This window comes from Lolium rigidum, chromosome 4 (genome assembly GCF_022539505.1).
Source record: "Lolium rigidum isolate FL_2022 chromosome 4, APGP_CSIRO_Lrig_0.1, whole genome shotgun sequence".
In the NCBI taxonomy this organism is placed as follows: Eukaryota; Viridiplantae; Streptophyta; class Magnoliopsida; order Poales; family Poaceae; genus Lolium; species Lolium rigidum.
The window spans coordinates 178,785,413-178,810,224 of NC_061511.1; the positions used below are offsets into that span (position 1 = coordinate 178,785,413).

The following is a 24,812-nucleotide window of genomic DNA, read 5'->3' on the forward strand; positions in this document are numbered from 1 at the left end:
AAAATTGTGTCTCCGTCTCCACCGCGGAAGCCGAGTATATTGCCGCGGCGAGTAGTTGTGCTCAAATCTTGTGGATGAGGCAAACCTTGCGGGATTATGGACTCGAGTATAGCAAAGTGCCTATTTTGTGTGACAATGAGAGCGCAATCAAGATCGCCTACAATCCGGTTCTTCATGGCAAGACGAAGCACATTGAGATACGGAACCACTTCATCCGGGATCACATTGCTCGCGGAGATATTGTACTATCCTACATTGGCACCAAAGAGCAATTGGCGGACATCTTCACAAAGCCCTTGGATGAGAAGCGTTTCATTGAGTTGAGGCATGAGCTAAATATCATTGATCCATCGAACTTTGCTTGACCATCGTGCACACATACCACTCCTAACCTTTATATCTAGTTGAAAGGCACGCATGAACATAGGGGGAGTGCGGTTTAAATCCATTGAGCTATCCCTCCCCCCATAATGCATAAAGAAATCCAAAACATTTGCTATTTGTCAATTGAGTGACTTATGAGCTGCATGTTGAGTTGTAGTCCGTGAGTCCTAGATACATCTATGCGACCTCACACTACTATACTCTTACACGGTGGCTTCGGCCACCAACTCCCCCTCTTTGAAAGGTTTTTCGGTTCTTCGTGTGTCTTTGTGACCTTCTTTTGTCTTTCTTCTTTGCTTTCTTTTTCTTGTTTTTGGAGAACCTCCTTCAAGCTTGTTTTCTCGTGATTTTTGCAAGCTTGGTTGTATGTTCGTTTTCTCCATCCTTCTAGTTTCTTTACCCTCCTTTTTGGTGTTCCGATGCCAAAGGGGGAGAAGATCCTAGGTGGATGGGGACCTTTGTTGTTTGTAGCCGTTTGGTTCTAGTTGCTTATCTTTTGTTATGGCTACATCAACAACCTTATGGAGGCATCCTATTGTGAGTTTGGGTATTCTCAAGGCTATGGTATGATAACTTCACCCAAATCTCCGTGCATGATCTTATGTTGCCCCCATATTGTGAATATGCTACTTGAACATGTCATTTATCTATGTTGCATATGTGCTTGGTTTGTAAAAACTAGGGGGAGTGGTGTCTCTATAACATGTGTATTTGTTTTCAAATACATAATTACGATATGCACATGTGTAGGGGGAGCTCCGTCGAGTTTTTGCAAATCTAAATATCTCATCATAATATCATATGTTATTGTCAACTCTTGTGTTGTCATCAAACACCAAAAAGGGGGAGATTGTAAGAGCAAACTTTAAACCCCAAGTTTTGTGTGTTTGTTGACAACACTTGAGTAATCTCACCGTGTGCCTTGAGTATCATTGTTAGATTTGCAAGAGCACGGTGACCTCGCTGGACTCGTCAAGATCGGAAGACTGAAGCGTAGTTGATAAGTTTTCTGGTTTTGTGTGTGTTTAGCGAGGTGACATGGATGGAGAGAAAAAGGGGAGAAAACCAGTTTTAGCCAGGCCGGTACTACCGGTACCTGTAGCGGTAGTACCGCTACCCCTATAGGTACCGTCCCACGGTACCGCTCTGAGTTCTGCGCTGAAATTGTCCCACAGTACGAGTTGCGGTACCTCAGCGGTACCAAGAGCGGTAGTACCGCTCACGAGCGGTAGTACCGCCCTTGGTACCGGTCAGGTACCGTAAACTAGTTACGGCAGTACCGCTCCGGTACCGCTTCGAGTCCAGTAAGGTTTGGACCCTGTTGCGGTACCTCGAGCGGTACCGCGAGCGGTAGTACCGCTCTGCGTCCACGTGGACCAGATCTGGGGAATTCGAACTCAGAGCGGTAGTACCGCTTCCCAAAAGCGGTAGTACCGCTTAGGCAAAAACTGGACATAACGGTTGGATTTGGAGGAGCCTATTTAAGGGCTCCTTCTTCCCCAACTCGTTTTTATCTCTCCTCCCTCTCTCTCCTCCATTGTTGCTGAGCTTAATCCTTGAGGATCTCCCCAACCATCCAACCAATCTTGCCCAAACTTCGAGGAGTGGTGGAGGAGACCCCGATCTATAGTCTACCAAGAGAGATTTCACCAATCCTTGATATTCCTTAGTGGAGCTTGGTGCTAGGGTTCCTATTGTGGGATATTGGAGAAAGTGCATCCATGGAGGCTAGCTTGGTGTTGTACTAGCCCCATGGGTTGTTGGGAGCCTCCTTGTGGTGTGGAGCTCGCCCCAACCTTGTGAAGGAATCACCGCCTCGACCGGTGTCTTAGTGGAGAAGGGGAGCACCTTCGTGGAGCTCTCTCGAGGAAGAAGGTGAGGCCTTCCTTCGTGGTGTGGCCGTCTAGTCTCTTGTGTGAGACTAGCACCTCCTCAACGCAGACGTACTTCCTATTGTGGAAGGAAGCTGCGGGAAACAAACCTCGCCTCGTCTCCGCGCCCTCCGGTTGTCCCGCTCCTTACTCTTATTATCTTGTGTGATTCTTTTGCTTGTTGCACTTGTCCTAGGATCATTGTAGGATCACCACTATCACTAAAGTTATCACCTTACCTTCCGTTGCACTAAAAAATTGAAAAAGACTAAAACTTGCCGTAGCGCCATTCACCCCCCCTCTTGTTCGCTACGATCCATTCAATCTTGTTAATAGGTTAGTGCCGGAAAATACATCAGAATGATATAAAGTGTATGTAAAACATGTGAGAATTGTCATAAAACTAGCATGGAACATAAGAAATTATAGATACGTTTGAGACGTATCAAGCATCCCCAAGCTTAGTTCCTACTCGCCCTCGAGTAGGTAAACGATAACAAGGATAATTTCTGAAGTGACATGCTTGCTATCATAATCTTGATCAATACTATTGTAAAGCATATGAGATGAATGAAGTGATTCAAAGCAATGGTAAAGATAATGACTAAACAACTGATCATATAGCAAAGACTTTTCATGAATAGTACTTTCAAGACAAGCATCAATAAGTCTTGCATAGGAGTTAACTCATAAAGCAATAAATTCTTAGTAGAAGGATTTTGAAGCAACACAAAGGAAGATATAAGTTTCAGCAGTTGCTTTCAACTTCAACATGTTTATCTAATGGATAATTGTCAACACAAAGTAATATGATGAATGCAAATAAGCAAGTATGTAAGAATCAATGCACACAGTTGACACAAGTGTTTGCTTCTAAGATAGAAAGAAGTAGGTAAACTGACTCAACATAAAGTAAAAGAAAAGGGCCCTTCGCAGAGGGAAGCAATGATTACTCATGTGCTAGATATTTTTATTTTGAAGACATAGAAACAATTTTGTCAACGGTAGTAATAATTCATATGTGTTATGCATAAGACATCCTATAAGTTGCCAGCCTCATGCATAGAATACCAATAGTGCTTGCACCTTGTCCTAATTAGCTCGGATTTCCATGGATTATCATTGCATTACATATGTTTCAACCAAGTGTCACAAAGGGGTACCTCTATGTCACCTGTACAAAGGTCCAAGGAGATAGATCGCATTTGATTTCTCGTTTTTGATAGATCTCAACTTGAGGACATCCGTACTGAGACAACATAGACAACGAGATAATGGCCTCCTCTTTAATGCTTAAGCATTCAACAACGAGATAATATTCTCATAAGAGATTGAGGATTAATGTCCAAAGCTGAAACTTCCACCATGATACATGGCTTTAGTTGGCGGCCCAATGTTCTTCTCTAACAATATGCATACTCAAACCATTTAATCATGATAAATCACCCTTACTTCAGACAAGACGAACATGCATAGCAACTCACATGATATTCAACAAAGGTGTAATAGTTGGTGGCGTCCCCAAAAGCATGGTTACCGCTCAACAAGCAACTTATAAGAAATAAGATACATAGCTACATATTCTTCACCACAATAGTTTTTTAAGCTATTTTCCCATGAGCTATGTATTGCAAAAACAAGGAATGAAATTTTTAAAGGTAGCACGCAAGCAATTTACTTGGAATGGCAGAGAAATACCATGTAGTAGGTAGTTATGGTGGACACAAATGGCATGGGTTTTGGCTCAAGGTTTTGGATGCACGAGAAGAATTCCCTCTCAGTACAAGGCTTTGGCTAGCAAGGTTGTTTGAAGCAAACTCAAGTATGAACCAGTACAGACAAAACTTACATAAGAACATATTGCAAGCATTATAAGACTCTACACTTGTCTCCTTGTTGTTCAAACACCTTTACCAGAAAATATCTAGACTTTTAGAGAGACCAATCATGCAAACCAAATTTCAACAAGCTCTACGATAGTTCTCCACTACTAGGTTCAACACTACATGATGCAAGATCTTAAACATGATCTATTTGAGAGCTCAAAACAATTGCCAAGTATCAAATTATTCAAGACAATATACCAATTACCACATGGAGCATTTTCTGTTTCCAACCAAATAACAATGAACGAAGCAGTTTTCAACCTTCGCCATGAACATTTAAAGTAAAGCTAAGAACACCAGTGTTCATATGAAACAGCGGAGCGTGTCTTTCTCCCACACAAAGAATGCTAGGATCCGAATTTATTCAAACAAAAACAAAATTAAAAACATACAGACGCTCCAAGTAAAGCACATAAGATGTGACGGAATAAAAATATAGTTTCACTAGAGGTGACCTGATAAGTTGTCGATGAAGAAGGGGATGCCTTGGGCATCCCCAAGCTTAGATGCTTGAGTCTTCTTGAAATATGCAGGGATGAACCATGGGGGCATCCCCAAGCTTAGACTCTTCACTCTTCTTGATCATATTATATCATCCTCCTCTCTTGATCCTTGAAAACTTCCTCCACACCAAACTCAAAACAAACTCATTAGAGGGTTAGTGCATAATAAAAAATTCACATGTTCAGAGAGGACACAATCATTCCTAACACTTCTGGACATCACCCAAAGCTACTGAAAGTTAATGGAACAAAGAAATCCATCCAACACAGTAAAAGAGGCAATGTGAAATAAAAGGCAGAATCTGTCAAAACAGAACACTCCGTAAAGACGAATTTTTTTGAGGCACTTAACGTGAGATGAAGAAGCTCAAATTCAATGAAAGTTGCGTACATATCTGAGGATCACTCATGAATTTTCGCAGATTTTTCTGAGTTTCCTACAGAGAGTTCTACTCAAATTCGTGACAGCAAGAAATCTGTTTCTGCGCAGAAATCCAAATCTAGTATCAACCTTACTACCAAAGACTTTACTTGGCACAATAATGCAATAAAGTAAAGATAAGGAGAGGTTGCTACAGTAGTAACAACTTCCAAGACACAAATATAAAATAAGAATTGCAGAAATAAAATGATGGGTGATACGTCTCCGACGTATCGATAATTTCTTATGTTCCATGCCACATTATTGATGATATCTACATGTTTTATGCATACTTTATGTCATATTTATGCATTTTCCGGCACTAACCTATTAACGAGATGCCGAAGAGCCAATTGCTGTTTTCTGCTGTTTTTGGTTTCAGAAATCCTAGTAAGGAAATATTCTCGGAATTGGACGAAATCAACGCCCAGGGGCCTATTTTCACACGAAGCTTCCAGAAGACCGGAGGACTTACGAAGTGGGGCCACGAGGCGCCGCCACAACATGGCGGCGCGGCCTGGGCCTTGGCCGCGCGGCCCTGGCGTGTGGGGCCCTCGTGTGGCCCCTGACCTGCCCTTCCGCCTACATATAGTCTTCGTCGCGAAACCCCCAGTACCGAGAGCCACGATACGGAAAACCTTCCAGAGACGCCGCCGCCGCCAATCCCATCTCGGGGGATTCGGGAGATCGCCTCCGGCACCTTGCCGGAGAGGGGAATCATCTCCCGGGAGGACTCTTCACCGCCATGGTCGCCTCCGGAGTGATGAGTGAGTAGTTCACCCCCGGACTATGGGTCCATAGCAGTAGCTAGATGGTCGTCTTCTCCTTATGTGCTTCATTGTCGGATCTTGTGAGCTGCCTAACATGATCAAGATCATCTATCCGTAATGCTATATGTTGTGTTTGTCGGGATCCGATGGATAGAGAATACTATGTTATGTTGATTATCAATCTATTACCAATGTGTTGTTTATGATCTTGCATGCTCTCCGTTATTAGTAGAGGCTCTGGCCAAGTTTTCACTCTTAACTCCAAGAGGGAGTATTTATGCTCGATAGTGGGTTCATGCCTCCATTAAATCTGGGACAAGTGACGAAAAGTTCTAAGGTTGTGGATGTGATGTTGCCACTAGGGATAAAACATTGATGCTATGTCCGAGGATGTAGTTATTGATTACATTACGCACCATACTTAATGCAATTGTCCGTTGTTTGCAACTTAATACCTGGAAGGGGTTCGGATGATAACTCGAAGGTGGACTTTTTAGGCATAGATGCATGCTGGATAGCGGTCTATGTACTTTGTCGTAATGCCCAACTAAATCTCACTATACCCATCATATCATGTATGTGCATGGTCATGCCCTCTCTATTTGTTAATTGCCCAACTGTAATTTATTCACCCAACATGCTATTTATCTTATGGGAGAGACACCTCTAGTGAACTGTGGACCCCGGTCCATTCTTTTACATTGAATACAATCTACTGCAATACTTGTTCTACTCGTTTTCTGCAAACAATCATCATCCACACTATACATCTAATCCTTTGTTACAGCAAGCCGGTGAGATTGACAACCTCACTCGTTTCGTTGGGGCAAATTACTTTGGTTGTGTTGTGCAGGTTCCACGTTGGCGCCGGAATCCCTGGTGTTGCGCCGCACTACATCCCGCCGCCATCAACCTTCGACGTGCTTCTTGACTCCTACTCGGTTCGATAAACCTTGGTTTCTTACCGAGGAAAACTTACTCGCTGTGCGCATCACACCTTCCTCTTGGGGTTCCCAACGGACGTGTCAATTATACGCGCATCAAGACTGTTTTCTTGCGCCGTTGCCGGGGAGATCAAGACACGCTGCAAGGGGAGTCTCCACAATCCAATCTCTTTACTTTGTTTTTTGTCTTGCTTTATTTTATTTACTTTCTTGTTTGCTGCATTATATCAAAACACAAAAAAGTAGTTGCTAGTTTTAGTTTATTTACTGTCTTGCACTCTATATCAAAAACACAAAAAAAATTAGTTACTTGCATTTGCTTTACTTATTTCAACATGTTTCCTTTTAATTTTACTGTAAAAGATATACCTGTGGGACAAGGGTCTATAATTGGAAGAGATAATATAGAAGAATTTTTCACCCATGTTAGTATGCATGAAGATCTTAAAGATATACCCCTTGCAAAAGCTGTCCCTACTTATGAAGATGCCTCTGTTTGTTTGGTACGCATGATGGAAGCTAGATTTATTAGTCTCAACCCCATGATACAACACATGTTTCTTACACTTTCCGATATGGAGCGGGGAGAGAAGAGAGATTTTGTTCTAAAAGTCTTAGTGCGAGAATTTGCGGATATAGCTAAAGAAGCTAGAAAAGTTTTCAGTAAGCATGAGAGGCTTGGTACGATCACCGATTTTAAAAGAACACTTGAAAAAATGGATATGGATAGAATTAAGTACACTAATAGTGTTAATGATGGTGGGGAGATTAAAGCACCAATACCATGTAAGCTCCTAGCGATGCATGAAGCTCTAGATGATAATTATGCTTGGCTTGTTCCCGAAAATTTGTTTGATGAGAGTAGCAAGCCCAAGACTAATGAAAAGGGAGCCGCTGAAACCTATGTATCCAAAATACTATTCATGGTTGAGAAAACTCCAAACCCCGCTGTCGATGCATCGTCTCTTGATAACACTTGATATACACTTTCCGCGCCTAGCTGAAAGGCGTTAAAGAATAGCGCTTATGGGAGACAACCCATGTTTTTACTACAGTACTTTTATTTTATATTTGAGTCTTGGAAGTTGTTACTACTGTAGCAACCTCTCCTTATCTTTATTTTATTGCATTGTTGTGCCAAGTAAAGTCTTTGATAGTAAGGTTCATACTAGATTTGGATTACTCGCGTGAAACGTATTTTTTTGCTGTCACGAATCTAGGCCTAATTCTCTGTAGGTAACTCAGAAAATTATGCCAATTTACGTGCATGATACTCAGATATGTACGCAACTTTAATTCAATTTGAGCATTTTCATCTGAGCAAGTCTGGTGCCTCAATAAAATTCGTCTTTACGAACTGTTCTGTTTTGACAGATTCTGCCTTTTATTTCGCATTGCCTGTTTTGCTATGCTTGATGGATTTTTCTATTCCATTGACTTTCAGTAGCCTTGTGCAATGTCCAGAAGTGTTAAGAATGATTATGTCACCTCTGAACATGTAAATTTTAATTGTGCACTAACCCTCTAATGAGTTGTTTTGAGTTTGGTGTGGAGGAAGTTTTCAAGGATCAAGAGAGGGAGATGATACAATATGATCAAGGAGAGTGAAAGCTCTAAGCTTGGGGATGCCCCGGTGGTTCACCCCTGCATATTTTAAGTAGACTCAAGCGTCTAAGCTTGGGGATGCCCAAGGCATCCCCTTCTTCATCGACAACATTATCAGGTTCCTCCCCTGAAACTATATTTTTATTCCATCACACCTTATGTGCTTTGCTTGGAGCGTCGGTTTGTTTTTGTTTTTGTTTTTGTTTGAATAAAATGGATCCTAGCATTCATTGTGTGGGAGAAAGACACGCTCCGCTGTTGCATATGGACAAATATGTCCTTAGGCTTTACTCATAGTACTCATGGCGAAGGTTGAATCTTCTTCGTTAAATTGTTATATGGTTGGAATCGGGAAATGCTACATGTAGTAATTCTAAAATGTCTTGAATAATTTGATACTTGGCAATTGTTGTGCTCATGTTTAAGCTCTTGCATCATATACTTTGAACCTATTAATGAAGAAATACATAGAGCTTGCTAAAATTTGGTTTGCATAATTGGTCTCTCTAAAGTCTAGATAATTTCTAGTATTGAGTTTGAACAACAAGGAAGACGGTGTAGAGTCTTATAATGTTTACAATATGTCTTTTATGTGAGTTTTGCTGCACCGGTTCATCCTTGTGTTTGTTTCAAATAACCTTGCTAGCCTAAACCTTGTATCGAGAGGGAATACTTCTCATGCATCCAAAATCCTTGAGCCAACCACTATGCCATTTGTGTCCACCATACCTACCTACTACATGGTATTTCGCCGCCATTCCAAAGTAAATTGCTTGAGTGCTACCTTTAAAATTTCCATTCTTTACCTTTGCAATATATAGCTCATGGGACAAATAGCTTAAAAACTATTGTGGTATTGAATATGTACTTATGCACTTTATCTCTTATTAAGTTGTTTGTTGTGCGATAACCATGTTCCTCGGGGACGCCATCAACTACTCTTTGTTGAATATCATGTGAGTTGCTATGCATGTCCGTCTTGTCCGAAGTAAGGGAGATTTACCACTCATTTAATGGTTAGAGCATGCATAATGTTAGAGAAGAACATTGGGCCGCTAACTAAAGCCATGATCCATGGTGGAAGTTTCAGTTTTGGACATATATCCTCAATCTCATATGAGAACATTAATTGTTGCTACATGCTTATGCATTAAAGAGGAGTCCATTATCTGTTGTCTATGTTGTCCCGGTATGGATGTCTAAGTTGAGAATAATCAAAAGCGAGAAATCCAAATGCGAGCTTTCTCCTTAGACCTTTGTACAGAGCGGCATAGAGGTACCCCTTTGTGACACTTGGTTAAAACATGTGTATTGCGATGATAATCCCGGTAATCCAAGCTAATTAGGACAAGGTGCGGGCACTATTAGTAAACTATGCATGAGGCTTGCAACTTGTAAGATATAATTTACATGATACATATGCTTTATTACTACCGTTGACAAAATTGTTTCTTGTTTTCAAAACCAAAGCTCTAGCACAAATATAGCAATCAATTCTTCCCTCTGCGAAGGGTCTTTCTTTTACTTTTATGTTGAGTCAGTTCACCTATCTCTCTCCACCTCAAGAAGCAAACACTTGTGTGAACTCGTGCATTGATTCCTACATACTTGCATATTGCACTTGTTATATTACTTTACATTGACAATATCCATGAGATATACATGTTATAAGTTGAAAGCAACCGCTGAAACTTAATCTTCCTTTGTGTTGCTTCAATACCTTTACTTTGATTTATTGCTTTATGAGTTAACTCTTATGCAAGACTTATTGATGCTTGTCTTGATAGTACTATTCATGAAAAGTCTTCGCTTTATGATTCATTTGTTTACTCATGTCATTACCATTGTTTTGATCGCCGCATTCATTACATATGCTTACAATAGTATGATCAAGGTTATGATGGCATGTCACTCCGAAATTATCTTTGTTATCGTTTACTCGCTCGGACGAGCAGGAACTATGCTTGGGGATGCCGATACGTCTCCGACGTATCGATAATTTCTTATGTTCCATGCCACATTATTGATGATATCTACATGTTTTATGCATACTTTATGTCATATTTATGCATTTTCCGGCACTAACCTATTAACGAGATGCCGAAGAGCCAGCTTCGTTGTTTTCTCGCTCTTTTTGGTTTCGTAAATCCTAGTAAGGAAATATTCTCGGAATTGGACGAAATCAACGCCCGGGGGCCTATTTTTACACGAAGCTTCCGAAGACCGGAGGACTTACGAAGTGGGGCCACTAGGCGCCGCCACAACAGGGCGGCGCGGCCCGGGCCTTGGCCGCGCGGCCCCGGCGTGTGGGGCCCTCGTGTGGCCCCCCGACCTGCCCTTCCGCCTACATATAGTCTTCATCGCGAAACCCCCGATACCGAGAGCCACGATACGGAAAACCTTCCGGAGAAGCCGCCGCCGCCAATCCCATCTCGGGGATTCAGGAGATCGCCTCCGGCACCCTGCCGGAGAGGGGAATCATCTCCCGGAGGACTCTTCACCGCCATGGTCGCCTCCGGAGTGATGAGTGAGTAGTTCACCCCTGGACTATGGGTCCATAGCAGTAGCTAGATGGTCGTCTTCTCCTTATGTGCTTCATTGTCGGATCTTGTGAGCTGCCTAACATGATCAAGATCATCTATCTGTAATGCTATATGTTGTGTTTGTCGGGATCCGATGGATAGAGAATACTATGTTATGTTGATTATCAATCTATTACCAATGTGTTGTTTATGATCTTGCATGCTCTCCATTATTAGTAGAGGCTCGGCCAAGTTTTTACTCTTAACTCCAAGAGGGAGTATTTATGCTCGATAGTGGGTTCATGCCTCCATTAAATCCGGGACGATGACAGTAAAGTTCTAAGGTTGTGGATGTGTCGTTGCCACTAGGGATAAAACATTGATGCTATGTCCGAGGATGTAGTTATTGATTACATTACACACCATACTTAATGCAATTGTCCGTTGTTTGCAACTTAATACCGGAAGGGGTTCGGATGATAACTCCGAAGGTGGACTTTTTAGGCATAGATGCATGTCGGATAGCGGTCTATGTAATTTGTCGTAATGCCCAACTAAATCTCACTATACCCATCATATCATGTATGTGCATGGTCATGCCCTCTCTATTTGTCAATTGCCCAACTGTAATTTGTTCACCCAACATGCTATTTATCTTATGGGAGAGACACCTCTAGTGAACTGTGGACCCCAGTCCATTCTTTTACATTGAATACAATCTACTGCAATACTTGTTCTACTGTTTTCTGCAAACAATCATCATCCACACTATACATCTAATCCTTTGTTACATCAAGCCGGTGAGATTGACAACCTCACTGTTTCGTTGGGGCAAAGTACTTTGGTTGTGTTGTGCTGGTTCCACGTTGGCGCCGGAATCTCTGGTGTTGCGCCGCACTACATCCCGCCGCCATCAACCTTCGACGTGCTTCTTGACTCCTACTGGTTCGATAAACCTTGGTTTCTTACTGAGGGAAAACTTACTGCTGTGTGCATCACACCTTCCTCTTGGGGTTCCCAACGGACGTGTCAATTATACGCGCATCAATGGGTTGTCTCCCATAAGCGCTTTTCTTTAACGCCTTTCAGCTAGGCGCAGAAAGTGAAAATCAAGTAACATCGAGAGAAGAAGCATCAACATCATAACTTGTTCTAATAATAGAATCAAAAGGTAACTTCATTCTCTTTGTAGGGAAGTTTTCCATACCTTTCTTAAGCGGGAATTGATACTTAATATTTCCTTCTTTCATATCAATAATAGCACCAACAGTTCGAAGAAAGGGTCTTCCCAAGATAATAGGACAAGATGCATTGAATTCAATATCCAAGACAACAAAATCAATGGGGACAAGGTTATTGTTAACCGTAATATGAACATTATCAATCCTCCCCAAAGGTTTCTTTATAGGATTATCAGCTAGATTAACATCCAAATAGCAGTTTTTCAATGGTGGCAAGTCAAGCATATCATAGAGTTTCTTAGGCATAACAGAAATACTTGCACCAAGATCACATAAAGCATTAAAATCAAAATCATTGACCCTCATTTTAATGATGGGCTCCCAACCATCTTCCAACTTCCTAGGAATAGAAGTTCCAAGTTTTAGTTTCTCTTCTCTAGCTTGAATGAGAGCATTTGTAATATGTTTAGTAAAGGCCAAATTTATTGCACTAGCATTAGGACTTCTAGCAAGTTTTTGTAAGAACTTAATAACTTCAGAGATATGACAATCATCAAAATCTAAACCATTATGATCTAAAGCAATGGGATCATTGTCCCCAATATTCTGAAAAATTTCAGCACTTTTTATCACAAACAGTTTCAGCAGTTTCAGGCAATTTTGCACGCTTTGCACTAGGAGTAGAAACATTGCCAACACCAATTATTTTACCATTGATAGTAGGAGGTTTAGAAACATGTGAAGCATCATCATTACTAGTGGTGGTAATAGTCCAAACTTCAGCTACATTATCCTCTTTAGCTAGTTTTTCTTCTCTTTCCCACCTAGCATGCAATTCAGCCATCAATCTAATGTTTTCATTAATTCGAACTTGTATGGCGTTTGCTGTAGCAAATGACTTAATATCTTTATCTTCATTAGGCATAACTTTCAATTTTAAAAGATCAACATCAGCAGCAAGATTATCAACCTTAGAAGCAAGAACATCAATTTTACCAAGCTTTTCCTCAACGGATTTGTTAAAAGCAGTTTGTGTACTAATAAATTCTTTAAGCATGACTTCAAGACCAGAGGGTGCACTCCTACTATTGTTGTAAGAATTACCATAAGAATTACCATAACCATTACCATTATTAGAAGGATATGGCCTATAGTTGTTACCGGAATTATTCCTATAAGCATTGTTGTTGAAATTATTATTTTTAATGAAGTTCACATCAACATGTTCTTCTTGGGCAACCAATGAAGCTAAAGGAACATTATTAGGATCAACATTCGATCTACCATTAACAAGCATGGACATAATAACATCAATCTTATCACTTAAAGAAGAGGTTTCTTCAACAGAATTTACCTTCTTACCTTGAGGAGTCCTTTCAGTGTGCCATTCAGAGTAGTTGATCATCATATTATCAAGAAGCTTTGTTGCCGCCCCCAAAGTGATGGACATAAAAGTACCTCCAGCAGCTGAATCCAATAGGTTCATCGAAGAAAAATTCAATCATGCATAGAAGGTTTGGATGATCATCCAAGTAGTTAGTCCATGGGTAGGGCAATTCTTTACCAAAGATTTCATTCTTTCCCATGCTTGAGCAACATGTTCATTATCCAATTGCTTAAAATTCATAATGCTACTTCTCAAAGATATAATTTTAGCGGGAGGATAATATCTACCAATGAAAGCATCTTTACATTTAGTCCATGAATCAATACTATTCTTAGGCAAAGATAGCAACCAATCTTTAGCTCTTCCTCTTAAGGAGAAAGGAAACAATTTCAATTTTATATGTCTCCATCTACATCCTTATACTTTTGCATTTCACAAAGTTCAACAAAATTATTAAGATGGGCAGCAGCATCATCGTAACTAACACCGTGAAAATTGCTCTCTCATAACAAGATTTAGTAAAGCAGGTTTAATTTCGTAAAATTCTGTTGTAGTAGCAGGTGGAGCAATAGGAGTGCATATAAAATCATTATTATTGGTGCTAGTGAAATCACACAACTTAGTGTTCTCAGGAGTATTCATTTCAACAGTAATAAAAACAAGTAAAACAAACTAAATTAAGTAAAGTAAAACAAGTAACTAATTTTTTTGTGTTTTTGATATAAAGAAAGCAAACAAGACAGAAAATAAAATAAAGTAAATGCAAGTAACTAATTTTTGTGTGTTTTTGATATAGAGAAAGCAAACAAAACAGAGAATAAAATAAAGTAAAGCAAGACAATAAACAAAGTAAAGAGATTGGATGTGAGAGACTCCCCTTGCAGCGTGTCTTGATATCCCCGGCAACGGCGCCAGAAATTTAGCTTGTTGACACGTAAAGCACACGCCCGTTGGGAACCCCAAGTGGAAGGTGTGATGCGTACAGCAGCAAGTTTCCCTCAGTAAGAAACCAAGGTTGTCGAACCAGTAGGAGATGAAGGCCACGTGAAGGTTGTTGGTGAAGGAGTGTAGTGCGGCGCAACACCAGGGATTCCGGCGCCAACGTGGAACCTGCACAACACAATCACAGTACTTTGCCCCAACTTAACAGTGAGGTTGTCAATCTCATCGGCTTGCTGTAAACAAAGGATTAAACGTATGGTGTGGAAAATGATGTTTGCTTGTGAAGAACAACAGAGAACAGAGATTGCAGTAGATTGTATTTCAGATGTAAAAGAATGGACCGGGGTCCATAGTTCACTAGTGGTGTCTCTCCAATAAGATAAATAGCATGTTGGGTGAACAAATTACAGTTTGGGCAATTGACAAATAGAGAGGGCATAACAATGCACATACATATCATGATGACTACTATGAAATTTACTTAGGGCATTACGACAAAGTACATAGACCGCTATCCAGACATGCATCTATGCCTAAAAAGTCCACCTTCGGGTTAGCATCCGCACCCCTTCCAGTATTAAGTTGCAAACAACGGACAATTGCATTAAGTATGGTGCGTAATGTAATCAACACAAATATCCTTAGACAAAGCATTGATGTTTTATCCCTAGTGGCAACATCACATCCACAACCTTAGAATTTTCCGTCACTCGTCCCGCATTCAATGGAGGCATGAACCCACTATCGAGCATAAATACCCCTCTTGGAGTCACAAGTATCAACTTGGCCGAGCCTCTACTAGCAACGGAGAGCATGCAAGATCATAAACAACACATATATGATAGATCAATAATCAACTTGACATAGTATTCCATATTCATCGGATCCCAACAAACACAACATGTAGCATTACAAATAGACGATCTTGATCATGTTAGGCAGCTCACAAGATCTAAACATGATAGCACAAGAGGAGAAGACAACCATCTAGCTACTGCTATGGACCCATAGTCCAGGGATGAACTACTCACGCATCAATCCGGAGGCGGGCATGATGATGTAGAGCCCTTCGGTGATGATTCCCTCTCCGGCAGGGTGCCGGAGGCGATCTCCATAATCCCCCGAGATGGGATTGTCGGCGACGGCGTCACAGTAACTTTTCTCGTATCGTGGCTCTCGGTACTAGGGTTTTCGCGACGGAGAGTTTTTATAGGCGAAAGGGTAGAGTCGGGAGCCGGCCGAGGGGCCCACCCCACAGGCCGGCGCGGCCAGGGGCCCCACCGCGCCGCCCTAGGGTGTGGGCGCCTCGCGGCCCCTCTTCGTCTCCTCCTCGGACTTACGGAAGGCTCCGTGCAAAATAAGACCGTGGGCTTTTGTTTCGTCCAATTCCGAGAATATTTCCGTGTAAGATTTCGAAACCAAAAACAAGCAGAAAACAGGAACTGGCGCTTCGGCATCTTGTTAATAGGTTAGTGCCGGAAAATGCATCAAAATGATATAAAGTGTATGTAAAACATGTGAGTATTGTCATAAAACTAGCATGAAACATTAGAAATTATAGATATGTTTGAGACGTATCAAAGACATCAACTTCCCGTGCCATGGATCCATTCTTTTGGTGAGCTTTCCTACTAAAGGAAGGAAGTGAGCATTGTGGAGCTTAAACTACCCAATAGGCGTACCCAAGTACACCATTGGTAAATGACCTAGTTTACAGTACAACATCCTGGACACCCTGTTCTGCTCCTCCACATCACAACCAACCACAAAGACCTCACTCTTATGCTAATTTATCTTCATACCAGACACATTTTCAAAGCAATACATCAAAAACTTTATATGAAGAATGTTCAAATCTGTTATTTCTAAAAGAACAACAGTATCATGTGCATATTGTAACAAGCTCACTCCCCCGGAAACTAAATCAGACACCAAACCAGATAAATGACCTGCCTCCTTAGCTGCTTCAACCATAACTGCCAATGCCTCCACTACATAATCAAAAAGGAGGGGGATAATGGATCCCCTTATGGTATGACATCTTACTCCTATATATCTCTTATTTCCACGTTCTGGAAATCCTTTGGTAAACCCTTTGTTTAAGGGGTAAGTATTTCCTCCGATCTTTTTTAATATAATTGATTCAAATTTAGTACTATACAAAATTGTATCCGAGTCGATTAAAAAGGATACGAGAGAATACTTCTGAAGCGACCATGATTTGTCGTGTTCCCCTGGGAACTGAAACATGCTCCAACTGAAGCAACAACCACCGCCCATCCCCTCAAGCTAGCTGGTCAGCGTACCGGCCTGGAACTGGAAGTCTGGAAGTGGAGGTGCTTCCCCTCCGGTGCCGGCAGCCTCACCGCCACAAATATCCTTGTGCACTTATGCTCGGTCTCGAGTACGTTTCGGTTTTCTTCGTTTTAACGGGCACAACTCGCGCAGATGTGGTTTTTTCAAGTGGAAGCTGGTAGAGACGGGCAATGACAGATCTGGCGTACACGTCGTGGAAGCAGTTGTGCCCGTGAACCCGTTAGCCGCGGCGTCCTCTTTCTCCTGCCCGACCCTGGCACGCTTTCATCAACTGTCAAATCGCAATTAGTCGCCGCCGGCGTGCCCCCTCGCCCGCCTCGCGCCATCGCCGCCGCCGCCGCCGCCCCGCAGATCCCACGGTCGCCATCACCCCTGCCCGCCGCCGCATGGTCGTAGCCCAAATCTGAAGCAGCAGCCATGTCCACCGGCACCGCCACGCCGGGCCTGGTCCTCACCGCGACCGATCCCATCCGCTCCTTCCTCTCCTCCGCCGCCGCCTCCCCCGACCTAGCCGCGGACCTCCGGGACCTCGCCTCCGCCCTCTCCTCGGCGCCGTCCGTCCCCTACCGCTCCATCCGCGCCATCTGGTGCGCCGACTCCTCCCCTGGCCGCCCGCCTCTCAGACAGCTCCTGCAGGGCGCCCAGTTCGTGCTGTCCAGCCCCAAGCCCCGCGAGAAGGTGAGTCACAGCCACGGCAGCGCTCGTGGTCCGAGTTGGTGCGGTGTAGCCGAAGACGGGTTTCTGATTTTGCTGTGATCGTGCAGAGCGATGAGCTCAAGGCGAGGCTGGAGAAGCTCCGGGAGATGCAGGAGAGGAGGGAGTACGCGGAGCTCGTCAAGGACGTCGCGCCCAAGGAGGACAACACCGAACCTTTCTCCTCCTACAAGGATCAGCTTGGATTCGGTACCAACCATCACATTCCTGCTCTTGTAGCTAATTCGCCCCTGCAATCATCCCAATTGGTTCATAAAAAACAGATAATAGCTTTCATCAGCTCCTAAACTGGATGTGCATTGTTAGCTAGGAAACAACACTCAGCTCACATATAATAAGCTTGATTGCTGGATGCAATGATTGTACTTTCAGAATTGGAGTGTTGCAAATTGACAGTTTTGATTTGTAGTCAGTCGGCTACAGAAACTAGCTTTCCATGTTGGATTTAAACTTAGATTAGTTACTAGTGTTAACCAAAAGCATGCTTGAAAAATGCGCACACGAGTAGTTGCTAAAGCATACAGATTTCAGATTTGTTTGACTTTAACTGTAGGTGCTTGTTGCCACACAAATGACCAACTATAGTGATTAGAGTAAATGCCCGTGACAAACTGTTGGCTGATAAACTGTATGCAGTCTGCAACTTTAGGATTAAACTTGACTTAATTTGAGTGAACAATGTCTGGATATGTATAGATTCATTGAACATACGACAAGTATTTAGAGCCAGAGGGAGTAGTTAGAAAATACGTATCCTCTTTGCATACTATTCTGTTCACTTCTGCGCTTAAACTGCTAGGAGCAGGTGTTATGTTCCACTGGTTCATCGGATCATTTCTCTATTGCAGGTCTACATGTTGTGGTTATAATGTTCACTGGTTATTTGGTCGGAATGGCAGCTTTCAGAGCTCTCTTCAGCAACAGTCCTGTAATGGTAAGTCCATCCAAATGCTACTTAGTGGTGCTTCCATCATGTCATCATAGAGAGTAGTTATATGTTTTTGAACAAGAGTAGCTTTTCTTTCTTAATGTAGTTGTTTTACTCGTACCTCATTTGACCCTTCCTGCTAGACAATATTGGGAAGCAGATCAGTAAGGCTGCGTGCCTGGATTTACATCAATTTGCTATTGCTCATGTCTAAACCTGTCAATATAGAGATTTGTAATTCGCTGGTATGATTTTTCAGAATGCGGCTGGAGGCATCTTAGGAGTGGTGGGTGGCATGCTGATGGAAACAGTTCTTTTCATCATCAGATCATCCAGTAAAGAGTTGTCTCCGGTTCCAAGATCATCCAGTAAAGACTTGTCGTCTCCTGTTCCAAGATCTAAGAAACTTCAGTAGACACTGTGATGCGTTTTGATCTTTCATGTGCGGTGAGGATGATGTTGGGATCTTTGTGCTACGAAGTATAGCATGTGAAGTTTTGGATCATTCAGATGTATGTAATTTATTCAAGGTAAAATACATTTCATCTTGTTCAATCAAGAGTACTAAATGGGAGATTCTATTTGCAAAGCTTGTAGTTACTTACGATGGTTAATGTCTTCATGTTCAATCAGCCTACATCTGAGCGTTTTTGCGTGATGAATATCCAAATTGCCAGGTTTAGCGATCAGGGGTAGTTCTGAACTCCGTGTCACATCCAATTTGTGTGCACTTTGTTGGTTGTGCTCTGTCTCTCAAACCACGTATGGATATCCCCTCAAGGCCTCAACCAAAAGCATCATGACCGTCAATTGCCAAAGCCTTTGTTGTATATATTTTAGTGCCACTCCAGTTGCTAACAAACTGACAACTGATGGATGGCGATAAAATGATGAGAGTAGTTGGTCACTTCAGTTAACAATGACTTGTGCAGTCCGCAGTTGATGTAGTACTCCCTAGTCATGGAGTACCTCAAAGGAGTGCCCTCTACTCTATCTTTCCGAGCACACTAAAATATTTGGATTTTTTTCTCTTGCCGGTAGGACCAGCTACTGTGTTAACGATGATGTCTTTATTCCTGAAATTTGATCTAATTTGGAACTTTTGACTTTTGAGTGAGCAAAGCCTGAATGTAGAACTACACTTATCATCTTACCACACTGTTCTGTTCACATCTGAGCTTTGTTAGGATTTTTTTTTTGAACAAGCTTTGTTAGGATTTACTGTTATGTTTCGATTGTTCATGTGACGCTTCCTCTATTTCAGTTCTACGTATTGGCTGTAATTTTCATGGGTTATTTGGCCAGTTTTGATGCTGCTGCTTCACAGCGTAATGTAGTTCTACTCCCTCTATCCCAACCAAATTAGTTATCTCAGATTTGTCTAGATTCATATTATCTAAATGAGTTTTAGTGTGTAGATATATACGAATCTAGACAGCTAATTTGAAACTGTTGACGTGTACAAGTAGATGCCTAGCCCTTTCCATCAGTTCGGACTTTTGGTTCAAGTGGCTAATGCATGAAGCTTAACATGGTATCAGAGCAGGTCTCGAGTTCAAATCCTGGCTTTCCTAATTTATTCTAAAAATTATCTCCTCGGGAGGTCAACGATGAGAATTTGTTTCGGGATCCTTCCTTTTTAGGGAAGATGATTATAGATCTTTCTCTTTCCCTAAATCTAAGCCAGGATTTAAACTCAAGACCTGGGGCTCTGATACCATGTTAAGCTTCATGCACTAGTCACTTGAACCAAAAGTCCGAACTAATGAAAAGAACTAGGCAATCTACTTATACACGTCAACAGAAACGAGAAAGTATTAATATTTGTGGTTTTGCTAATGCTGCCTTTCGTGTAAGAAGTAAGATACGGTGGCGAAGCAAATCAAGTAAGCATTACATAAATTTGCTATGGCGTATGTGTGATTAACATCTACTCCCTCCGTTTTTATTTACCCTGCGTTTGGTATTAGTTAAAGCACCAAAGATTTTGACCAAAAATATCAACATCCATAGTTGTAAATTTGAAAAATGTAAAAATATATTTTAAGATGATTCTAATACTAGTAAGACAACCTGCCTCGATGATCATCTTTTATTGTGCAGAACGCTTAGAAATCTGTTTTTGGGTGGCACTTGTGTTAATCTGAATGAATCCATCCTTGTGTTAGTTTCTACTTGTTGTTCACGTGTTACTTTGAACCACCTCCACGTGCCGGTGTTAACCTTGGAATATCGCTAGCTTCCGTTGAGGGGAGAAATCTAATCCGCTAGTCACTAACGGAGTAGATTCCATGTGATCTTGGTTGAGTGCATCCTCTTTCCCTTGCTCACTTCCTCAATGCATGCTTCCCTGAATAATGGGACAGTGTCATTTTGTTTCTTGCGAGTCGGGATAATGTCATGTATAGTGGGGCAGTGGATTCATGGATGTTCATGCTAAAGCATACTGCACACTTAGTGGTTGTCATATATCCAAGTCACCTAGGGTTAGGCGAACAAGGCATCACCGCCACTCGACCCACTCCTCGTTCTCCTCCCCCTATCCCGCCGCAGCTGAGGGTCACGCCGGGCAAAGCCCTAGCGGTGACGGATGCGGCGGGACCTCTCCCACTGGATGTTGACCTCTTCCCCTCCTACAATAGCATGAAGCTTCGCGGGTTTGGTGGAGTTCTCACGGGAAGGCAACATCCGGCGACGTAGGAGGTCGCGATAATATTGCTTCCTTTTTGGAGGCGTTGTCTTTGTTGTTTGTGGTGGCCTAGGTGTCTAAGAAGGAATCGACGTTGCCCACCGCTTGGAGGATGAGCTTCTGGGGTGCAACGTGCGCCGTTGTCGGCGACTCTTAGTCGACACCATCTCCAATTTGGTTAGGTCATGCCATTCACTCGCCGCTCTTACGCGTTAAGGGCGGGTGGTGCTTTGATGGTTTCAACCTAGAGTGCCTACATAGTCATGGTGCGGCTTGGGAGTTTGGTGTGCCGCTCCTGGCCATTCTTGGCGGGTAACATTGCTAGAAGAATTTCCCTTGTTTGGTGGTTGTGGGTTATGTTGTAACCCATGCGGTGTCAGCGTTTGTATTGTGATTTTGTACCATCCGTTTTGATCTTTTTCCTACGAAATGTGATACACCTCCAAGGAAGTATCTCTATCTCTACTACTTAAAAAGTCTAAACTGTTTCCGTATTCTGCCAATACGTTTGGTCGTTCCCCGTTCCTTTCGTCGTCTCCATCGTCCCTACATGGGCCAGGTCCAACGAACATGCACCTGTATCGCTACCTTTCCAAACCATCCCAGCTCGATGCCAACGAACATGCACCTGTATCGCTAGCTTTCCAAACCATCCCAGCTCGATGCCACTGTCCCCAAAATCACGGTAGAGGTTAAAACTGCATCTCCACAAATCCCGCTGCCGAGCCACGACTTGGTCTCTTCGTCACACCGAGGGCTAGGCCTTCTTGCCGCCGCCGCATCTCTGCCGACACACCACGAGCCTGCCCGATGTCGCCGCCGCGTTCCATGCCATCACACGGCCCCAGACTCACGACGACCGCGAGCCTGCCCGATGTCGCCGCCGCGTTCCATGCCATCACACGGCCCCAGACTCACGACCCCAGACCATCAAAAAGGAATGAAACCTGAACGATATTAATTACATTAAAATCTGGACTGACAAAAAGGAATGAACCATCTTACCATAGCTCAGTTCTTTTCCAAAACGTCTACAAAACTCCAGGCTAAGGTCATCTTCATCTCAGTTGAGTTCATCCATCTTCATCTCACTGATCCATCTTCAATCTACCACCATGCTGAGTCAATACCTTCTCAGTCCCCACGCCTCCAAGAGGGTAATGGCACCAAGGTAAGTTCCAGCATCACGTTTTATTCATGTTCTTAGCAACACGTTTTACTCATGTTCTTAGCATCACGCTTTACTCATGTTTCTCCGTTTATACTGCAGTCATGTTACATTCTGCAATGTGGAACAATTGCATATCTACAACAAATCCTGGGAGGCAAGTGCGAAACTTATTTCTGGTCGAATAAGAAACAACAGAGGAGGTGATCTAATCTACCATGCTATCCTCGCCGACGAAAATGTAAGTATATATTCCAACAATTATGATATGTGTGCATAATGAATTGGCACCAAAGTATAAGGCATTCAAGTAATCAGTTTATGGTGTGTGTGTATAATGATCAAAAATCCCATGAACAACAATCCATTATGTCACAGTAATACTGGACTGAGTGCATAATGAACAACAATCTTATGATGCTGGTTATTTTTATTTTTACTCAACATCATAAGCTTGTTTACCTAGACTGTCTTGCATCAAATGCCTTGCAACACAAATGTGGGAAGACATGAGTGACTAACAAACAAACCTCGGCACTGGCACTTAAATCACACAACTCAAGAAGTGGTATCTCTAACTCTGTATTACATGGGCATGCACATGTGCACACACAGAGACTAGCATACAAAGGCTCAGAAGATTACCTTGTGAGCTTTCTGAAGTGCATTGCCATAACAGCAGTTGGAGTTGCTAAGCCCAGAGCGCATGGGCATGCAACGACTAGAACAGATATTCCAAACTGCAGAGCAAGCTCAAAACTATCCATTGCCTCCGGAATCCATTGCTGAGGGTAGAGGTGAAGTTGCCCAGGTATGAACCAGCCAAACCATGTAACAAATGCAGCCACCACAACCTTGAAATAAAATGAAACAATGTGAGGTGGGGCATTACAATACCCATGACAGCTAGATGGCGGCTATTGAGATAGGAGAATATTAAAAATATGGAAACAATATTACCATGTTTGAGACATTAAGGAAGAGAAGGGGGCTTATCTAAAAAAATTTTGGCTTCTTTCATGCGATGAAATTAACAAGAAATTGGTTGTTCGCATGTACTTTCCATAAACTCACACACATACACATGAAAATTTGGGAATCTGCTTAGCTCTTATGCATTCACAAAGAGATGAAGAACGAGAAATAGTGGTAGCATTAGAGAAATAGCAATGACTAAAGAAAAAAAAACCAAAGTGGGGAGCAGGATAAACTCTAGGATGGCTGAGCAGGCAGTTGCAGTTTGGAAGCATCATCAGACAATCCAAAGAAAATGGTATTGGACTGCCTGTTGTAAGTTGTGATGTGTTTTCCTACTGAACTTTCTTCCTTCCAAGATATCATCTATAGTTTTCTGGCAGGCTGTGTACATCTATATCATTATTAATATGATAATCAAAGCAGATTTTATCCACATGTATTTAGCAATCTTGTTATCAAGGAATATGTCTATTAAATTTATTGACGGATAAAGAACGGGTTTGCAAGGCTTATTTGAAGAGTGCTCAGAAAATTAGGGCTTCAAAATAGTGAATCCATCAGAGCGATACGTAGGACAATACACATGCACTGACATTGGGTCGCACAGTGCTAGATAGGAGGCGCCCCAGATGCTGATAACAAGAAAAATAAATCTGATGAAAGCAAAAAAGAAGAGGCGTCCTGTCGATACCTACACGAAGAACATCGTCTGGAAGGAGATACTTACATCTTAGGTGAGATACTTCGCACTTGTACTATTTGTCAAATATATAGTCCTATCTTGAATATGTACTAATACGAATCGTATGTCATTTGTGCAGGCAATAGTCTAGGCTGTTCTCGTTTTTTAGAATTCCGCACCACCATGTTGGGTGAACTATTTGAAACTGAGAGGAGTTTTGTCACGAATGTCAGAACTTCAATAAATTTGTTGCTAATGCAACTGATAGAGATGAACATGACTTCCGGAGCTAACCGGGGAATGTGTTTGTTTGTTTGTTTGTTTCAAAAGCATATGCTTTCTTCATAGATATTAAACACCCCACTCGACCTAGAATATATTCTTAAAATAACAGAAGCTGTTTGGTTGATGTGTGTTTCACTATTGACAGTAAATATATTCTTAAAATATTCTTAAAATAACAGAAGCTGTTTGGTTGATGTGTGTTTCACTGTTGTTGACAGTAAATATATTATGTGCACATATGTGCAACTCAAATTAGGTTGGTTGTAAATGATTAAACTGAAAAATCAAATTCCTCGGCACTGGCAGTTAAATCACACAACTCAAGAAGTGATATCTTCGAGAAGATCTTTGTTTGAACAACAGAAGGTTTGCCGATAGTCAGGGTACCAGTTTTATCAAATATGGTAGTCTTAATCTGCAAACGAATATTCAAAAGGGTATTTCAGTATCCAAAGCTACCATATTAGAATTAATCAAGAAAATAAATACTTCCCCACCCGAGTCTCTAAGTCTGTATTACATGGGCATGCACATGTGCACACACACAGACTAGCATACAAACAATCAGACGCTTACCTTAAAAGAATTTTGTGTCACTATAGACAGATGCTAAGAGCAGCATGTTATTTTTCCCGT

The 24,812-nt window shown here is 42.1% G+C and overlaps 1 protein-coding gene across 1 annotated transcript; it reads left to right on the top strand.

The window, feature by feature from the left end:
• Positions 1–17,120: 17,120 nt before the first annotated feature.
• LOC124646478 lies at positions 17,121–19,011 on the top strand. The gene is made up of 4 exons (XM_047186580.1): positions 17,121–17,410; positions 17,497–17,635; positions 18,295–18,380; positions 18,634–19,011. The coding sequence occupies exons 1-4, from the start codon at positions 17,150–17,152 to the stop codon at positions 18,787–18,789; spliced, it is 642 nt and encodes a 213-aa protein (XP_047042536.1). The 5' UTR covers positions 17,121–17,149; the 3' UTR covers positions 18,790–19,011.
• Positions 19,012–24,812: the final 5,801 nt, after the last annotated feature.

Excerpts from the sequence above, each read along its gene's own strand:
- LOC124646478 (XM_047186580.1), top strand. The coding sequence starts at position 17,150 with ATGTCCACCGGCACCGCCACGCCGGGCCTGGTCCTCACCGCGACCGAT. Across the intron at positions 17,411-17,496 it reads GCCCCAAGCCCCGCGAGAAG|AGCGATGAGCTCAAGGCGAG; the intron begins GTGAGTCACAGC and ends GTGATCGTGCAG. Across the intron at positions 17,636-18,294 it reads CAAGGATCAGCTTGGATTCG|GTCTACATGTTGTGGTTATA; the intron begins GTACCAACCATC and ends TCTCTATTGCAG.